Genomic DNA, 20,404 nt, shown 5'->3' on the forward strand with positions numbered 1-20,404 from the left:
GTCTAACCTCATTGTTTCATAGAGAAGAAAACCATGTCCCATGACTAACTGATTTGCTTTAAGTTACTCAGGTAAAGTTAGTGGTGGAGCCTACTTTTCCAAAAATTTTATGAGAATAGTCCACATGTATGCCTCCTTATTGTTGATTGATCAGCATCACCCTGACTGATTTGGTTGAAGACATCCTATTATCATATCACTCTTCATTCACCCTTTGTCCTATGCAAGCCATCCTAGTAAATGTAGTTACACAAACTTGACAAAGATCTCTAATCTTTGCCCTTGCACGGGGCTTTCCTCTTTACTTGGAATATACTCCCTACTCATGTTCATCTTTCTGACTCCCTCAGTTTTTGAAGGGTCTGATTTAGTGCTATTACCTGATAGCCTTTTCTGGTAACCCTTACCCCTTAGTTGCTACTGCTTTTTTTTCTTTCTGGAAATTACTTTTTATTTATGTATTTCCTTTAATAGATTGGAACCTTATTGAAGGCAAGAATGCTTTTCATTTTTGTTGCTCTGACCCTACCATTTGGCACAGTATCTTTCATTAACTATCACAACAGATAAAGTGTCGGATTGGAGTCAGAAAGATGAGTTCAAATCACCTAACTAGCTTGGTGACCTAGGGAAGAACTCTCTTAACCTCTCTCAGCCTCAGTTTCCTCATCTGCAAAATGAGGATAATAATACCTTCCCAGGGTTGTTGTGAGGAATGAGATTAAAAAGTATCTAAAGCACTGGTGCAAAACCTTAAGTACTCTCCAAGTGCTCCCATTAGTGTTATCAGCCGGCACTTAGTATGTGGGTTCAATTGAATGGACATAAATGGAATGTTTATCAAATGTGTGGCTGACAGGAACCTTGGAGGGATAATTACTCTTTTAAGATTTATAAAGTGCTTTCCTCACAACAACCCTGTGAGGTAGTGAGTGCAGATTTGATCCCGATTCTGATGAAGTTTAGTGAGGCTAAGTGATTTGTCCATGATCCCACTACAATCACCTAAGGGTAGAAGCTGCAATTCCAACACATGTTTCTTGGTCCAGAGTCTAGCACTCTTTTCACTACCTCAAACGTTTTAGTAAGCAGGAATGATTTGTGCGCACGTGCATGCACGGAGGATATGGGAATATGGCTTGAAAATTCATGGGAAGATGACCTAGGTGTTTTGATGGACTGCAAACTGTATGATGTGAGATCTTAGATGGTAATAATCAAGTTTCCAGAAGGAATCCATAGTCTTACTGGAGTGTGTCCTGATTAGATGTCTGGAATCTTGTGTTCAGTTCTGAGAATCACAGTTTAGCAGGGATATTATGCTAAAATAGGAATGGAAGTGAATGACCGGGATGGTGAAGTTCTAGAAACCATATCAAAAGAAAATGAATAGTACTGGGAAGGGGAGGAGGGGGCATGATAGCCAACTTCAGTACTGTGTGTGTGTGTGTGTGTGTGTGTGTGTGTGTGTGTGTGTGTGGTCATTATATACATGATTATAGACACACATATATGTATATGCATACACATAGGAAAGATTGATATGTAGAAAATAAATTCCTACCCTTCCCATTAACCTTCAGAGGTTAGAGCCAGTGGGATGGGGCCTAGGAGGCATACTTTTTCTTACTAAAGAAGAATGCCCAAATAACCTGTTGACCCCAAATGAAATGGGTTCCCTGCCCCTCCACATCTCAGAGGCACTTGTAACCCCTGTTGGAGAGGCATTTTCTCTTTATGTAAGGGTAGGACTAGATGACCTTTAAAGGCCCCTTTCCACCCTGATATTCTATTTGTAATACATTGGTTGGACATTAGGAGGATGAAGGGCCAAGGCATATGGCTTCCAGCTGCCTCCTAGTGTGAACAGGTGGAATAGATGCCCTACAGGGGCCCCTCTCTGCTACCAAGGCTAAATCCCTAGTTGAGTTACAGTCTGGCACCCTACCCGCTCTCTAATGTTGGACATGTCCCCCAGAGGCCTTGGGTTACCAGTAGACACATGATTCCATTAGTGGCCTAGACTGAATATTGACAGTTGTGTCATTTCTAAGGAATCCCCCAAGGACCTCACCTTCAGAATAAGAGGCACCCAGCATTAAGGTAAAGAAATAGTCTGATAGAATGCAGAGAAGGGGATGTTTATATTGCCCCTCCCTAACCTGTGTTTCCTCGGTGAGGTCTGCATAAAGCTGGCTTACCTAATGAGGTTTTCACAATCATTATAATGATATCATAATTATAATAACACGAGACTGTTACACAAATATAATAAAGGGTAAACAGTTAAAGGGGCAAAGGGAAGATCGGACTTGGAAGTCTAGGGATGTAAGAGAGAGAGAGAGAGAGAGAGAGAGAATGAGAATGAATATGAATCAGGGAGTGAAAAAGGATGAAGGAAAAAAAATTTTTAAAAGAAAGAAAAAGGATGAAGGAAGGTATCATGAAGAGATGGCCCTTTAGCTGGGAGGAGAAAAAGTCTGAAAAGGGGACATAATCAGGGGAGTTCCCTCCACCCAGAGGGGACATTCCATCATGCAGAAATCTCTAGAGAGGGGCTTATTCCCTGAGTTCCAGCATTCACTAGTCTAGTTGATTATTGGCCTATTTTCCTGGTGGCTTGAGTAAATCTTACTAATTGTATGCTCTCTCTATGGCCTTCCACCCTGCCCAGGTGCCTCACAAATCCTGTATTTTCCTTACCCCGGTGGACTTTCTTTGTGGTCCCTTTGATTTCAGCCCTCTCTCTGCCTATTCCCTTTCCCCCGATTCCTGCATTGTCTGTTTTGCTATCCCCAAAGCCAGCAGAGCTCACTGCAGTGTTCCTGCAGGGAAATTATCCTCCCTGAGTGACCTCATCATCAGGCTTAGCGGGCCATCCCACAAAGAGAGTTGAAGAAATTTGTTTCCTCTAAATCACTGAGGCAGAGGGGAGGTGTACATTGTGGGTGTAAAATGCTCTTACTTTTCAAAATACGAATTCTTACATGATTCCAGTTTCTTGCAACTATTGTTGGTGTCTTGTAATCACTAGCATATTTGAGAACCGAGCTGGGATTTGATAGTTTTTGGAAGATTGTGGGCTTTGGTTTTAAATACATTTTCTTCGCTTAACCCTCATTTCCCCCCCCCCCATTCTTTTCTTTGCAGGGAGAGGGGGAAGGAAGCATGAATACACACACATCCTATTTCCTACAGGCCCACTCACCTACCCCACCTCACACATCCTATTTCTCACCCTGACTCAAAATACTGAAATAAGAAGTAAAATTTCTTCAAAACCAAATACCCAGAATGCAGAATTTGCCCAACTGGACAAGGTGTGAGAGTTTTTTACAGGCCATCCCTCTCTTCTCGTTTTACCTGCTCGGCCTATTTTCTGATGAAGGGAGAGATGTTGTCCCTTTATTTTAGAGACTGAACGTCTGCAGACAGCCTCCTTGTTGTATTGGAGGGCACCGAGCTTCCGGAGCATGGTCATGGTCTGCTGCCGGGTAGAAGAAGGGACCGAATGAAGCCTCCTCACTTCTCTTGGAAACTGGGTGGTTTTGTCATCTCAAATGTCTTGGTTGCCTAGAACTGAGTGAAAAGAACTCAGAGATGATATAATAGTAGGTGTTTGCCGTTTTTGAAAAATCTGTTCTATGTGGAAATGTACAGTGCAATCATTAGAATGTGAATAATCTTCCTTGGATCAGATAAATGTGAAAGCTTTAAAATGACAAGAGAATCAGATGCAGATTTCCTGCCTAGGTTTTTAGTCCTTAACTCCCCCCCCCCTTTAAATTGGATAGGAAATAAAGCCTTTTTCTTACTGTTTTTGCCATCCCTTGAAACAACAACCTTAAATGTCTAGTTGATTGGAGTTAGTTTTAACACTCTTCATGGTGGATTACATAAGCAAATACTTATGGACATTGTCACCTACTTTTCCTGAATTAAGTACTTTGTTGTAATAAACAGGACCTTTGTTTACTGCTGCCTAGCCAGAGCTGTTAGAACCAGAATACTTTCACATTAAAACAGTTATCTCCCCTGGGAGAGCCCGCAAGCTGGTTAAGGGAAAGTCCTCCTTTAGACTAATGCTTTAAAAAAATAAAAGAAAAAAGAAAGAAAAAAGAAAAGAAAACAAAAAAGAAAAGGAAATCAGTCTCTATCCAGGGTGGAATGAGCCTAGCATAGTGACCTTTGTGGTATGATGCTGTGGTTTGATTTGAAGTGTTGTGAATACCCTGGACATCAGACACCCCCGTATTTCTTTTTTTTCTTTCTTTCTTTCTTTTTTTTTTTTCAGGCAATAGGGGTTAAGTGACTTGCCCAGGGTCACACAGCTAGTAAGTGTCAAGTGTCTGAGGCCGGATTTGAACTCGGGTACTCCTGAATCCAGGGCCAGTACTTTAACCACTGCACCATCTAGCACCATCAAGCCCCTACCCCTGTATTTCTAATTGTCTTCAAAACCCTCTCCCGAGCCAAGTCTAGCTGATTTTTCAGATTATTTGCCTGTTTGCTTATCTGTGCCACTGATTTATTAGGATGCCCGAGAAATCATAAAGCTTTAACATTGGGATGGATGCTGACTGGAGGGGGCCACTTCATGAGCTGGGTTATCTCGGATTAGATTTATATTTTCACATTGGTTAGAGGGTGGATATGAACTCATGTATTTTTACAAGATGCATTGCCACAAGATGGGAAGCTCCTTAAGGATAGGGAATGGGTTTTCTTTCTTATTCCCCAGAGCAGGTAGCATAGTTTGAAGGTAGTGCTCAACATATGCTTTAATCGATTTCTGGAGCATGAATTTTCATAAGAACTGATTTCAGTTAATTTTATCAGTACATTTTATTAATCTGATCTTGAAGTTTGCTGGAGAACTATACAAAAAAAATAAAATAAAACCCCCTTGTCCTCAGACGATCCCACTAGAAAACAAATGGAGCTCTTAAGTGCCTTCAGTAATGAGTCTCATCAAGGATAAAGTGCTGGAGATGTTAGGTTACGTTTTAGTGAGCTGCATTTTCATTAGCATTACCATTCCAGCTTTGCTATTTGTTGGGTGTATGACCTTGGACAAGTTGCACATGGACTCTGGACCCCAGTTTTCCCATGTGAAAAACGAGAGGATTGGGGCAGATGATCTCCAAGTCCCCTTCCAGCTCTCCATCTTATTATCCAATGAACAAAAAATATTGATCCAGTCCCCACTAAGTATACTGCATAGTACTGGCTGTGATTTGTCATTTTCAGACTGCAGCAAGAGCCTTTAATTAGATTCAACAATTTGGTTCAACATTTAAGGAGTTCTTATTAGTTCAAAATACTGTCTTTAGGAAATATCTTTTGACGCTTTTAATAGAGGTGAGAGAAATATAGTTATGAATGCAAGTCAAAAGTAAATACATGCTGAAAGCATATACATAGAATCTCAGGAGTGGGAGGCAAGTTGAAGGTCATTTTGTTACAAGCTCCCTGTGTGATAGCTGGACTGTTAATAGTATCCTCAGCAAGTGGTCATCCAACTTGTGCTTAAACTTTTCCAGTGACAAAGAGCTTGCTACCTTATGAGACTTGATTCCATTTTTGAAAGGGACCAACTGTTAGAAATATCTTCCTTAGACTGAGCCAAAAGCCACCTTCGTGTGATTTCCACCTGTTGGTTTTAGTTCGCCTCTCTGGAGCCAAGGATAATAAATCTAATTTGTCTTTCACATGACAGTTCTTCAGATATTTGAAGGCCGATATCAGATCTCCCTGAAAGTCTCCGGTTCCTTCAACTGATCCTCGCATGACATAGTTTCAAGGCCCTTTACCATACCCATCACCTTCCCCTGGATGTGACCCAACTTGTCAGTGATACTTTGGATTCCTGACTTCTTCACTGCGTGTGGATGGTTTCCATCTTAACAGATAGCAGCCCCTTTACAATCTCTTATCTTAAGAGGTTTTTATTTTTGTCCATGTTTTTCTGTACCTCCTTGAGAAGATCAGCTGGAAGCATGTCTCTTATTTTTTGAGTATCCTGTGTACGTGTACCATTTGGGCCGTCCATCTGTCGTCTCTTATTCTCCCTGTGACTGGCCAGTGGAGAGTTCTTTCTAGTTCTAGAAAGCCCTTATAATGTCTTTTGTACCACTTCTTATGTGTAAGCATCCCTTAGCCCCCCACCTTATGTTGTTTGGGTTGCATTTAGATGACACATTTAGTAAGTCCATAATGTGGGTGGGGCCTGATGCTAAGCATATGTAGTGTAAGATGAAAAACAGCTTAGTCTCAGCCTTCAAGAAGCTTACATTCTGCTTGAAGCAATGGGATAGGGAGGGTGTGTGTGTGTGTGTGTGTGTGTGTGTGTGTGTGTGTGTGTGTGTGTGTATGTGTAACTATGATGTGTATTGAAATAGGTATAATATAAGTTAGTCTATGATAGCACCAAAGACTGGATTCAGATAAAAAGTATCGGGGGAAAATCTGAGGAGAAAATCTCTGAAATCTTTTTAGCTATGCCACATTAATTCATGTGCTCTATTAAAGTGTTGACCTCCAAATCAGGAGAAGCAGTTTGGATCCTGTCGCTGACATGTTCTGGCTGTGTGGTCAAGCAAATCACTTACCCTAGCAGGCAGCTCTAAGTTGCCAGTAAATTCTCAGTTGCAGAAAAGGTACTGACCCGCTTTCTAGAGGGAGTTTCCTCACCCACACATGTAACTTAAAAACTCATGAAAATAGAAGGACAAGTTCAGTACCTGAGAGACAGAGTGTCCTGGTGAATACGGTACAGAGCTTCCTTGGAGTCACGGTTTGTATTTAAGTTCTGTCTGTGACACTTTCTGTGTGACCAAGATCAGGTCATTTAACCTTCTCAGTGTCCTCAGGGAACTCTCTGATACTGTCTCTCTGCATTGGTCAAAGGAATTTTTCACACTGGGAGTTACCTCAAGAACAGAAATGGATCATTGAATCCTAGCTCTAGAGTGATTGGGGACCCGTGGAAGCCATTGACTCAAGTGCTCTTAATTTACAGATGAGGAAACTGAGATATCTGATTGAATCCTTATGCGCACTCCCTCAGGTGACAAAGATCTTAACTCGCCTGTCCCTGGCCATTCTGCACATCTTTTTGTCCATATCCTCTTATAAATTCAGGTTTGGATTGCCCCGCCCCCTCGGCAGGGTGAGATTGGAGTGATTAAGGAAATGGAGTTAGTCGTGGCCAGCAGCCACTTACTGTTCATTCTGGGCAGGTGTACTAGATGGGGTGAGATTGGAGAGGTGCCTCATGGTCAGTCAACAGTTAGCCTCTAGCATTTATTGACTACCCCTTGTGTACATAAGCCTTTGCCAGGATCTTAGAACAATGAAAGGTAGGTTTTGGCAGGGTGGATTAGTAATTCTACTCCAGGAAAGTGGGTGGCTTTTGTGCAAGGTAAGAGGGATGTAGTCAGTGTAGAGCGGTGCATCACTCTGTTTAGAGCCAGCCTTTCCTCTGGGAGTGGGTGAAGGATGGAGACTTGGGGCAGCTAGTGCAGGGTCTGGGAGCCCGGCTTTGGGAGCTTCATATTATTCCTACAGGTGACAAGGGACCAGAGAATCAAATTCCAGCTGGAGGAGACAATAGTTGCCATTGTTGAAGAGCTTTCTGGAGCACTTGTGTTTGTCAAAATCTGTTCAGTAGATGCCGAATATTAAAATTATCCTCTTTTTCCTTATAGGTACCTCCCTATCCCATTGCTTAAGCTTTCTGGAATTGAAGGATTTTCCCACTGAGATGGTATGATAGGAGCTTTTGGTGATTTTAGGCCATATCTAAATTGGGCTGATGCAGACCATACTATTTTCTTAAGAGCTTGGGACAACATTCACTCTCTGCTTCTCAATCATCAGAGGCATAATGCCATCCTTGCCTCAGGAAGGAGGTAAGTACCCTGACCAAAGCCCACTATATTGTACAACTTGTGGTGAATTACCTTCAGAACTTTGAGTTGGAGAAGAAAATGTGGAATCTCTATGGAATCGCATGTGTGTGACTTGGTCTGTTTCAATGATGTTGGGATATTATCATTCTCTCATAGATATTCAAGGGCCCTCTCACCTAGGTCTGGATGCAGAATTGTCCTATGAAAGCAAAATTAAAAGGAAGGTCAGAAAGAAGAAGAAAAATGGATCCATCACAGCCAATGTTTCTGGCACAAAATTTGAAATTGGTAGGTATCTATTTTGGATAAGAAGGACTTTCCTAGTTACCATGAGCTGAACAAGGTTATCCAATGTGTGATGTAAAGGTTTAAAGGAGACCAGAAAGAGAAAGGAATAGTTGTTTTTGCTAGAATGGATTTCTGTCCCTCCTTTTCAAACTTGCTGTTTTGCAAGGTATTTAATACATTAATAAACAATTAAACAATTGATGGAAAGCTAAGAGCTTTCATTAGTACTAAGTTTGGGATACGTGGCACCTGTTATTTTGTTTTTCCTATCTGAATTCTTCCTGTACAAAGTAATAGCTCTAAAGCTTTGTAGATATTCTGCTAATTATGAAAGAAAGGGAAACTAGCACACCTGAGCCTTTCTTATCTCACTTTGGACTAGAATTTTGAAATTTAGTTTTATTCTAAAACAAGTGGCAGCTCTCAGCGTATAGTGGGTGGGGGGCTGATGTTGGAATCCAGAAGACCTGAACTTTAGTTTCACCCCTGAAACATCCTGGTCATGTGACTGTAGACAAATCATCTAACCTCTCTCAGTGTCCCAGGCCACTGACTAAGGCCTCTCAAGTCCCTGATTAGTTGTTGCATCTGCCTAGGTGGGAGGGAATCTATTCTGAGAGTTCCTCATATTGATGTAATTAATAGCACTAGACCTTGGACCCCCACCCCCAGAATGGGTAATGTAAATCCTTTGAACAAAGGTTTTTGTGTCTAGGCAGCTATGGTATAATAGAGAGCTGACCTCTGAGCTGGGAAGACCTGGGTTCTAGTCTCGATTCTACCACATATTGAGTGTATGACCCTGGCTAAGTCAGTTTCTCAGTGCTCAAGGCAACTCTTGTGAGATGAGTTACAGAAAAGGTGCTGCCCTGCATTGGTAGAGAGAGTTTACTCATCCTGGAGGTTCTGTGGCAGTGAAATCCCAGGGCATAGCACTACTCCCTAATGAGGGTTTTTTATTGGGCTTAAAATTGTGTGTTACTCAAAAGGTTTCTCTGCCTGTCCTGTGCCACAGGAAAACGTGCACGTGGAAATGTCTTGGCAGCTGGATGACAGCCACCTGAAGTGAAGGGCTTGGGCTAGGGGGATTGTTCTCTTCTTTCCAAGGTTTTGGGGACCTCTGGGGTTACCAGATTTCTTCAGTCAGATCCCAATTCTTAAAAATGAGTCCTTAAAAAATGGAGAGTGAACTCCCAGGATCCAGGGTTGAAAGGGGTCCTGATAAATTATTTAGATCACTTTCCTCATTTGACAGATAAAGAATCAGAGACCTGCCTAGGTTGCAAGGCTCATCAGGAGCAGAGGTGAAATGGCTTTAGCCAACGTTTTTCTGTCCTCATAATCCTGGACTTTCACCATATCTCCCTGTTTAATGAGAGGGCAAAAAACATTCTAGCATTTGCCATACATGGAAGAAACAAAATAAAGAGATGAGTTAATTACATTAGCCACCTCTGTTTCCTAAATCATCTCTGTACCACGTGAGCAGTTTTTCTTAACCCCTGGAGGTCCCAGTAGCCTAGGTCCAGACTGCCTGCACTAACACAACACTGTGCTGCCTCTCAGCATTAGTAGCTTTAAAGCGAAATGCTTTTCATTGGATGATCAGTGAGCCCTGTGGAGGAACGGTTGGCATGTGTGCCTTTCATTTTTTCCAAGAATCAGAGGACATCAATACTCCAAGGGTCTAATTTCACTACTGTGAGTGCTTTCCCCATGGACAGGCATTACAGCCTCTTCATGCCTTACAAGGTGGTCTTTTGGAGTTGCTGTGGCCAAAAAATGTATCACCTTGCAGCCGACTCGGTGATGAGGCTCTCCAAACTTAGCCAGGCTGGTCTTCAAAGGCCAGACCGAGAGTCTGGGCCCATTCTTTCCAGCCAGGGTCACCTTCACACCCTAATGAGCAAAGGGATCAGAAGAGGACTTGGGTGGAGAAGGGATCACCGAACTCTTTACAAATGCTGTAACTTGTTCAAAGCACTCCTCTTTCCCCAAATTTTCATTCCAAAACAGGAATGGAGGGAAGGGGAGAGGGGAGCACATTATTTTAGCACCAGGGTCCTTGCCTGCCCTCACCCTCTGCACACTTCATTAATCTTTAAGATTCTCTTCCCATTTACTAGAAAACAGTGACTCATCCATACTTAATCAGCAGCCAGTGGCAAAGTTAATTGGAATTGAGGTCCCCTAATAGTTCTCGACTGTCCCAGTTGCAATTTGAAAATTGTTTCATAGAGTAAAAGAGCTTTAAGAAAGACATTAGAGTGTTGACTGTAGTGCTGTGTCAAAAAAAACCCAAACTTCATAAACCTTAAAGCGCTGCATGAATGTGAACTGTTTTCCTAAGAAAGATGTGTCAAGGTATGTGATTGGAAAGAGGGAGAGAGAGACAGAGACAGAGAGAGGACTTTCAAAGGCATGGAGAGATGGTGTTTGCAGATATGAATTCCTTTCCTTTCAAGTTTCAGGTTTAAGGCTTAATCCCCTTTGTACCAGAGGAGCTGGTTAAACTGAACCCAGGCTCTGGCCCAAGGTCCCTGGATTACCCTGGGGTGGGAAACACTGGAATATCTGTCCCTGTGTCTCCTCCCTGCGTGAACAGTAGCAGTTCATTGGGGAGACTTAGAGATTGGGAAAGGATGGAAAGAGGCAGCTATTCACAAGTTAAGGAGAAATCACTTGTTTATTTCTCATTTTCCTTTCCATAGCCATAGGCAAACAACTCAGTTTTGCTTCTGTTGAATTCTTTGCCTGCCTTGATTAGGCTGAGGAGGTATAAATGCCAAGAGCTTTTGGTTTGGTTGCTGGGTGAGCTTTGTTCTGACACTGGCCCTGACATTGAGTGACTGCTCATAGGTCTAGGTCAAGCCCAGGCTCCCCACAGGTAGGAGGGAGCAGAGCCTGGATTTGTTGTGGGCTACATGGAGAGGATAGGGGCTCTTCAGCCAGGTCAGTCCCCTGCTTTGGGATGCCAAGATTGTTTCCAGTTGGTTGTTTGTTTGTTTTTGCTGTTACAGCTAATGTAGCTCTAAGTGTTTTCACAGATAGCTCTTTTTAATGACACCCTTAGGGTATATATTAACAGTGGGGTTATTGGGTAAAAGTTGGTGATTATTTTTATAACTCTCCTATATACTCTTAGCCCTGACTCTTAGGCAAGTCACTTAACCCCTCACCATCTGCTTTCCCAACTGTAAAATGACAGGGTTGAACTCGATAATCTCTGAAATCCCCTCCAGCTCTAAAATATGAGGAGTCATTGATTCCATTGTGATCCTTTCATTTGGAAGCCATAGGTCAGAAAGATGTTCTTTGCATTGGATGGTGGTCATCTGAATTCAGACATCAGTGTATTTTCAAACTTCAGTTAAGTAGCAATTTGATTCAAATTGCATAGTAATTAGGGAGTTCTAATCCACTAACATCTTTTTTTTTTTAAAAGAAGCTTCAGTTCTAAAATCGTGATATTAAGTAGGAAGCTTTGATAAAGAGAAAGAGATGGGGAAGCTAGGTGGTGCAGTGGATAGAACAACAGCCCTGGATTCAGGAGGACCCGAGTTCAAATGCAGCCTCAGACACTTGACACTTACTAGCTGTGTGACCCTGGGCAAGTCACTTAACCCTCATTGCCCTGCAAAAAAAAAAAAAGAGTAAGGGAGCCTCTCCTCTTTTTTTACATGACCATACTCACAGTTTTGTTTTGATGCATCATAATGAGGGGGAGAGATCAGTGGAACTTGTGTGCCATCTCTTATTAGTCAGAAATTTACCTGATTCTTCTAATGGAAACCTCTTGAGATTTCATCAGGAAAGTTGATTCCCTTCTAATTAATGATTAGGTGTAGTATGCCAGCAAAATGATTTTTAAAAAAATGCTATCTATGTTAATAAGTAAACTTGGAATTCAGTTGAAACAAAAACCCTTCAGCTTTGGACATCACCATTATTCTCCACTTGAACATTCAGGGAAATGTACCAGTGATGTTGGGATCGGTCATTAATAAACAAATAAACAGGCTCCCCCTAGTACATGGGAATTCAGACCAGAATGCTTATTAACAGAGACTCTTGTCAGGTTGGGGGCTCCCTAATGGGACCCTTGTTCATCACTGACATGTCCTGGCCCAGCACAGCAGCTGTGGTACTGAAGACTAAAACATAATCCTGACTAGGGAGAGGGATAGACAATGGAAGGTAAGGATCATTTTTACCTTTGTCTCTCTGGAGCTGGCCCAAGGTCAGTGATAGGATATAAAATGCAATTCCCCTAACAGAAGTGGTATATATGAGCCTAGCTGTGCTCATTGGTAATATCAAGGATCCCTTCAGCAATTTGGTGCAGGATTTAAGTCTCAACAGAAAGGTTCTAGGGGTTGCCTGGAAAGAGCTTTTGTTTCCCACCACCCAAACTGATTACACTGTAGCCACAGCTACCCCCTCTTCTGACACTAAAAATGCAGGGTTTATTTCTGGATGTTTTATAAAGTGAAGGCCAAGTACTCAGTGAACACATCTTGGATGCTTCCGTGATACTTTTGTTCATGAAATGTTTTTGTTACCTTATTTGATGTCAGTGTAACTGTTACTTGCAGTTCGTGTAGTGATAGATGAGATGGGATTCGTGAAGACTCGAGATGAAGATGAAACAAGTAATCTTATATGGTGTGATGCTGCTGTTCAGCAGGAGAAGATTGCAGAACTACAGAACTATCAGGTGAGAAGCAGAGCTTGTGATGGCTTTCCACAGGGAGCTCCCACAGGACAGGGACTGTCTTTTTTAAACTTTTGTATCCAAGGGGCAGCTGGGTGGCACAGTGGATAAAGCACCGGCCCTGGATTCAGGAGGACTTGAGTTCAAATGCGGCCTCAGACACTCAGACACTTGACATTTAGTAGTTTTGTTACTCTGGGAAAGTCACTTAACTCTCATTGCCCTGCAAAAAAACCCAAAAAACCCAAACCCAAACCAAAAAACAATAAAAAACCCATCCACTTTGTATCCAGCATATGACTTAGCAGAGTGCTCTGAACATAATAGACACCAAATGAATGTTGATTGGATCATGAATGAATTGCATCTTAATTTGATTTCAAATGAAGAAATCATATCCAGCTGTCTCTATATGACTATAGATTTGTGTGTGTGTGTGTGTGTGTGTGTGTGTGTGTGTATGTATATGTATCCATTTGTATGCATTTACATACACACTTGCTTATCCATGTAACACTGGACAAGTCACCTTCTGGGGACCTCAGTTTCCTTAATTGTAAAATGTGGAGGTTGGAATATATGACCTCCTATTGTACCTTTCAACTTAAAATTCACAAGAGCTTTGATTTCCTTTGAGAATACAGGGCTACCCCTTAGCTATAATCTGTCATTGGAGGGGGACTTCAAATAAAGCATTAGGTGCTACTACAGATGGCAAATTGAAGCTAAGAGACAAAAATGACTTACCCACATGCTCATAGCTTGTAGGTATCAGAGGCGGGATTTGATTCTATTTTCTTTTGAATTCCAAGTCCCACACTTATTCTTCTCAGATACTGCTGCTTTGACAGTCTTCTTCTGAGCACCTTGCTTTGCTGAAGGAATCTTTACCACTGGATTCTACTTGGTTGAATGATTCCCTCTTTTGGGTTCTTGCTCTTTTCCCTTGTTATTTTGCACATGACCCATATGGTTTCAGACCTAAACTTCTAGGGAAGGCTTGAAAGAAGAAATAAAATATGTTAGACTCGAGCTTTGATAAGCTTGGAGCCAGAGGCCCTGGTTTTGAATTGGCCGTGCACTAGCTGTGAGACCTTTGGCAGATCACTTCTGTCACTTCTTTCAGCATCATTTTCTGTATCTTCAAAAAGAGATAATCCTGTTCTTCTAGTTGGCCTCAGAAGTATGTAGAGTAGGGGGAATCTAGGTGGTGCAGTGGATAAAGCACTGGCCCTGGATTGAGGAGGACCTAAGTTCAAATCCAGCCTCAGACACTTGACACTTACTAGCTGCGTGACCCTGGGCAAATCACTTAACCCTTATTGCCCCACAAAAAAAATTGAAAAAAAGAAGTATGTGGGGTGGGCACTCTAGAAACTGGTAAGCCTTTCATAAGACCACCATCAAGCTTGGGTGAGATAGGCCTTGAAGAGTTGTTGAGCAAGGATCCCAATTTGGAAACTGGGAATATTCTCAGATCCTCTAGTGTCATTTATTCAGATTCTGGTGTCATTATTTTGTTTAAAGGACATTATACCTATGCTGAAAACTAAGTATAAAACCACACCAAAACCCAACATGAATGATGGTCAAGATGTTGACATTTTGTAGAAACCAGTCATTGTCAGGCCTTTAACAAGTTTGGATTTCTTTGTACCTATGGTTCCCTAATAGTAACTGTCTTTAGTGACACAGAAGCATCAGATGGGCCAAACAGTAGTTCGGGCTCATGGATTGTATTGTTTAAGTCTGGAAGGAGTCCTCAAGATCATCCAGTTCAATGCCCCATATTATAAACAATGAGGAGACAGAGGCCCAGAGAAGGAAAACTACAGAGCAGGTAGTAATTAATCAGGATTTGAACTGAGCTCCTTGGATACAAAAGCTAGTGCCACCTTACCCTGTTACTTAATAGAGAGAGAGAGAGACAGAGAGAGAGAGAGAGAGAAACAGAACTTGAGTTTTTATGTAAACTCTCTGCATGTGATTAGAAAAAAAAACACATTTTTTCTGTCCTGTGTGTATTTACAAGGTTCTTGAGTCACATAAATATTAAAAGCTTATTTATAAAGGATATATAAATGAACAAATATATATGACTGTAAACCATGAAAATACTAATGCCTCCTTTTGTTTTATTTTTCAGAGAATCAACCATTTTCCAGGAATGGGTGAGATCTGCAGGAAGGATTTTTTAGCAAGAAATATGACCAAGTAATTCTATTTTTGTTGTAATAGAGAAAAGCTATTTGGAATCTTTATTGTGAACATGATAGTACTAAATTACACCAAATCACATCAACTCTAAAAAATAATGTTTTGCTGGCAAGGAACATTTAAATTTTTTTTCTTTTGTATGTCAAACAGTGTCTGCACATTTGGTAAATACTTGTTTGAATGCCAGTCTAAAACTTCCAATGACTATGATTTGTTGGGTTATTTCAAGTACTATTTAGGACCTTGCCCATTTCCTATGGAACCATTTAGCATGGTGGGAAAACATGTTGAAGGCTAATGATATTCATTTCTCATATTGAACTAGTGTCAATGTTTCTTTAGGATCCTTGTACGGTGTGTGCACCTGCTGATTACTCTTTTTGATTATTCTGAGGTGTTTAGTCATAAAGTGAAGGAATTCCTTGTCAGCCCCCTGAAGAGACTGGGAGTACCTCCCTATTACCAAGAGGATAAACCACCAGCTAGATCTTCTGGCTTTTCAGGCTTCTCCCATATGGCTCTATCCTGCCCTCTTAGCCTTGCTTTATTGCTGTTCCTTTATGTCCCCTACATCCTAGGTAAACTGTACTGGTAGATACTCCCAGAATCCAGTGTGCATCTTTGCTTTTGTGCATTCCTATTGGCTCTTCTCAGTTTCTTCAATACATTCCCTCTTCATTTCACCTGTTGTTCCTTCTCTTCATTCAAGCCACTGCCTCTGTGAAGTTTTTCTCTGATATCCTCCATTTGAAAGTATTCTTTGTCCTCAAATTCTTCTAGAGCAGGAGTGTCAAACACACAGCCTTCGGCAGCAGTCTGGAGTGGAACCTGCACCAGATTTAAAAGAAGTTGAGAAAGAGTTAGCAAAATAAATAAAAATACCTATAGCATAGATGATATTCCATCTAAAAACTAACTCAATATTCAGCCCACAGAGGTGATTCTTTCCAGGTTAGGGGTCCCTACTTCCTTTTGAGTTTGATACCATGGATCCAGAACACTTGGCTTCTGTACCACTTTACCTAATGCTGTGCTTCTCTGTGAATAATTCGTGTCTCAGTAGATTGCAGGCTCATTGAAGGCAAGGACTGTGTTTTTCATCTTTATATCTTTTGTGACTTACCCATAGTGGGTGCCTAATAAAATTATTGAGTTGAATCTTACATGTTTATGAATACTTAAAACATATCATATTTAAGTAGCATTTTTCTTTTTTTTTTAGCGGAATATTTTTCCTAAATAATTTGTAAATTTATTTATAGTTGGGTTTAATTTAGACAGGTAATTAATTAGAATTACTTAATACTTTTAAAAATTTTTGGTCAAATTTCAGCTTTAAAAGCTTGATTTATGAAAAACTAAAGCCAGAACCCTTGAAACTCTCAAATCTAGTGCCTCTTATCTTGATCTAGGACTACTAGGAACAGTTCTGTGGGCTGCCTGATGAGGTGGCTAATGACTGCTGGCAGGAAGTTGGAGACTAGCCCTTTGTTGGGGGTCACCTTTGGGCTTCATGCCTTGAGGGGAAGAATCATTCTAGACAACTGTCCAACTCGAAGATCATGTGACTTGAATTAGCCTCATTTTCTTAGCTATTTAATAGCTTGAGGGAGCAGCTGTGTCCTGAAAAAACTTCAAGTCCCTGACCGAATGTAGCCTCAGTAAGAAATAGAATGATGTGGAAAGTAGTGGGTTTTTTTTTTAATTTTTTAATTTGTTAATTTTTTTTTTTTTTTAGTGAGGCAATTGGGGTTAAGTGACTTGCCCAAGGTCACACAGCTAGTAAGTGTTAAGTGTCTGAGGCCAGATTTGAACTCAGGTACTCCGGATTCCAGGGCCGGTGCTCTATCCACTGCGCCACCTAGCTGCCCCGAAAGTAGTGTTTTTAATGCAGATTGACATTTTTCAGTGATGTGATCCTCTAACTTCTAAAGTCGTTTTGCTAATGTTTTTTAGTATGTCCAACTCTTTGTTAACCCCGCTTGGGGGTTTTCTTTGCAAACATGCTGGAGTGGTTTGCTATTTCCTTCTCTAGCTCATTTTACAGATGAGGAAACTGAGGCAGCCAGGGTAAAGTGACCTGCCCAGGGTCACACAGTAAGTGTCTGAAGTCACATTTGAAGTCAGGGAGATGTCTTGTTGACTAGGCCCAGAGCTCTGCGCACTATGGCGCCCCTAGTGCCCTTTGTGCTATAGTATATGCATTGTCCATTACACTACCAGCCACCCTTTTTTTCTTATCCTATTTCTCCTGACCTCCCCTTTTCCCCATTCCCTTATTTGGATGTGTAAAGAAACACATCTGCCTCTCTTTTTGAGGTTTTGCCGCTTACCTTTTCTCAAAGTGGTGCAGGTTGTTGCTTATTAGATGTAATCCCAATTCCTGTGCCCTCTGGAATATCATTTTCCATGCCCTCTGATCCTTTCATGTAGCAGCTGCTAGAACCTGTGCTATCCTGACTGGGGCTCCACAGTACTTGGATTGTTTCTTTCTGGCTGCTTACAATACTTTCTCCTTGACCTGGGAGCTCTGAAATTTGGTTATAATAATCTTGGAAGGTTTTTGGGATCTCTTTCAAGGTGATAGGTGGATTCTTTCAATTTCTTTTTGCCTTTTTCTAGAATATCAGGGCAATTTCCCTTGACAATCTCTTGGAAGAAGATGTCTATGCTTTTTTTTTTAACCATGGTTTTCAGGTAGTTCCATAATTTTCAAATTATCTCTCTTGGATCTATTTTCTGGGGCAGCTGTTTTTCCAAGAAGATGTTTCACTTTGCCCTCTTTATTCATTTGGATTTGTTTTATTGTGTCTTCGTTTCTCATAAAGTTACTAGCTTCCATTTGTTCAATCCTAATTCTTAGGCAATTATTTTCTTCAGAGAGCTTTTCCATTTGGCTTTTCAAGCTGTTGACTTTTTTCATGACTTTCCTGCATCACTTTCATTTTTTCCCTCTATCTCTCTTACTTTATTTTCAAAGTCCTTTTTGAGTGCTTCTATGGCCTGAGACCAATTCATATTTTTCTTGGAAGCTTTGAATGTAGGAGCCCTGATGTTGCTATCCTCTTCTGAGGGTGCACCTCCATCTTCTTTGTCACTAAAGAAACTTTCTATGGTCCACATCTTTCTGTCTTCTCATTTTGCTCCCCTATTTCTTGACTTTTAACTCCTTCTTAAAGTGGGGCAAGGTGGTACGATTTAAGGAGAGCCAGGTTCTTCACTCCCCTGGCCTGTGCTTTGGTCTATAAATAACCCCAATCCTACTTGCTATTCAACCAGGCAACAAAATTCTGTTTGCTGTGGTTGATAGTGCTAGCAAGCCTGTGCCCCTCCCCAACCTGGGCTGCTGCCACTCAAGATTGCTTCCTGGTTCTCAGATGGGGTAGAATAACCTCATTCCCCTCAGCTCCAGCAGAGACCTCCATAATACCCCAACCAACCACTCTCACCAGACCATGAGCTTAGTTCCAGAAGAGGCAGGGGCTTTAGCTCATTCAGAGTCTCCAGGGGTAAATTTCTCTGGTGTGGCCAGCTTGGGGCTGGATCTATGTTGGCACAACCATGGGGTTGGGCTTCACTCCCACCTGGGCACAGGAGCCCCCTCCTGCCAACCTTCTAAGCCATCTTTCACTGGAAAATGATCTCAGCCTGTCCTTTTGTGGGTTCTGCTGCCTGGACTATATGACTTTTAACATAAGCTTCCAACAAAAAATTTATAAGCCATAGTTTATTTACCTCTAAACTATAATGTGTCATTTGAAGCTTATCATAAGTTGCAAGAGGGAGGATAGTCCACTAAAACCCAAGTGGAGTCTATTTCAGGGGGTCAATTGACATAAAGAACAAGCCATCATTGGGACACATGACTCAAATGCACCCTCCCCCCCCCCCGATTCTTTCTTCCCCTCCTTAATATCCTGCTATCCCTCCTTGGCTCCCCTTATTCATCCTTTCCTGTTATATTCCTTCTCCAAGCCTCTGAGGAACATGCCCTTGGGTTTGCTCAGGCCCTGATATGCCGTGGCTGTCAGCAAAGCACATAACTTCTGGAGATTTCAGTATTCTTATCTGTGAAATAGAGCTAATACACAATACCAGTACCATACACAAACCACACAGTACTGTTGTTGGATCAAATGAGATAATACATGTTTAACCCTATCATGCTATATTTTTCTATCTCTTCATGGGCTTCCTTGAGGCTTGGGGTAAGTCAGTAGCCAAGCTGCGAAGGAGCCCTTTGGCAGGGCATTCAGAGGCTGGGCAGAGGGGATCTGCCTTGAGTATATTGTAGCCTCTTTTAATTTTAATTAAGTTCAGCAAACATTTATTAATGTTTTGGTGAGGCACTGTTTCCCTAGGTGCCAGGGAAGCACAGGTTAGAGGAGACTGCCCTCAAGATGCTTAAAATTTAGTATAGGTACAAATTCTTATTATATGAGGCAAAATGTGATAAATACAAATCAAATGTTATAAGAAATTTAAGCAGGGAGAGATTGCTTCCCTCCAGAGAGTTCAGAAGAGGCTCTTTGAAGGAGGTAGCATTTGAGCTGAGCCTCAGAAAAGAGGTTGGAATTCATAGGAACCTAGCTTTAGAGATGCCAGGGGCTTTAGAGGTCATCTAGTATCGTCCCCTACTTCCTCTCCCCTCCCTTGTTTTACAGATGGGGAAAATGAGGCCCTGTGATGTTCAGTAACTTGGCCAAGGTCACAGGGGGCAGGAAGAATCTGGATTTGCACCCAAGCTTCTCAACTTTAAAACCAGTGTAAATTCCACGCCCCTCTGCCTCTCAAATACCTGATAGTATAGGTATTTGTAACTGATGTGAGAAAATGACACTTGATCTCCTTATTCTCCATAATATCTTATGAAATATATCAGGAGGATAATTCCATAGTCTCATAACTGTTACTGTACTTCCAAAACTTTGAAAACACATATGAAAGGGATAGTGTTAGTGGGAGCATAGCTTCCATCTAATGTATGTGAGAGCAAGTCAGTAAAAAAAAAACAACCCACACCACATTGCTCCTTGAGGGAGAGAGCAATTCCTCCCCACATCTGCCCTGGTCCCCGGGGGCTAGAAAAGTCAGCTAGAAAAGCCCAGTATGCGCCAGCATGGGGGATTTTGAAGGATCCTTGCAAGGACAGGTGCCCTGATCCCTGCCTTGCCTACGAATCTCCTTTGCTCTCCATGGCCCCTGACCATCACCCCGTTTTGGCTTGGGGATCTGCAGGGAGGAGGGAGCTGCCTGTCCCTTCCATTCCACT

The 20,404-nt window shown here is 41.7% G+C and overlaps 1 protein-coding gene across 3 annotated transcripts in view; it reads left to right on the plus strand.

Annotated features, from left to right (window-relative positions):
• Positions 1-20,404, plus strand: part of TTLL7 (tubulin tyrosine ligase like 7) — a 178,156-nt gene that overhangs the window by 68,778 nt on the left and 88,974 nt on the right. For all 3 annotated transcript variants that reach the window (XM_044002763.1, XM_044002765.1, XM_044002764.1), the window contains exons 2-5: positions 7,710-7,913; positions 8,070-8,201; positions 12,797-12,918; positions 15,062-15,129. In XM_044002763.1, coding sequence (XP_043858698.1) covers positions 7,889-7,913; positions 8,070-8,201; positions 12,797-12,918; positions 15,062-15,129 — 347 coding nt within the window. In that variant the 5' untranslated portion in view covers positions 7,710-7,888. The remainder of the gene's footprint in view (positions 1-7,709; positions 7,914-8,069; positions 8,202-12,796; positions 12,919-15,061; positions 15,130-20,404) is intronic.

The sequence above is a fragment of the Dromiciops gliroides genome, chromosome 4 (genome assembly GCF_019393635.1).
Source record: "Dromiciops gliroides isolate mDroGli1 chromosome 4, mDroGli1.pri, whole genome shotgun sequence".
Taxonomy (NCBI): domain Eukaryota; kingdom Metazoa; phylum Chordata; class Mammalia; order Microbiotheria; family Microbiotheriidae; genus Dromiciops; species Dromiciops gliroides.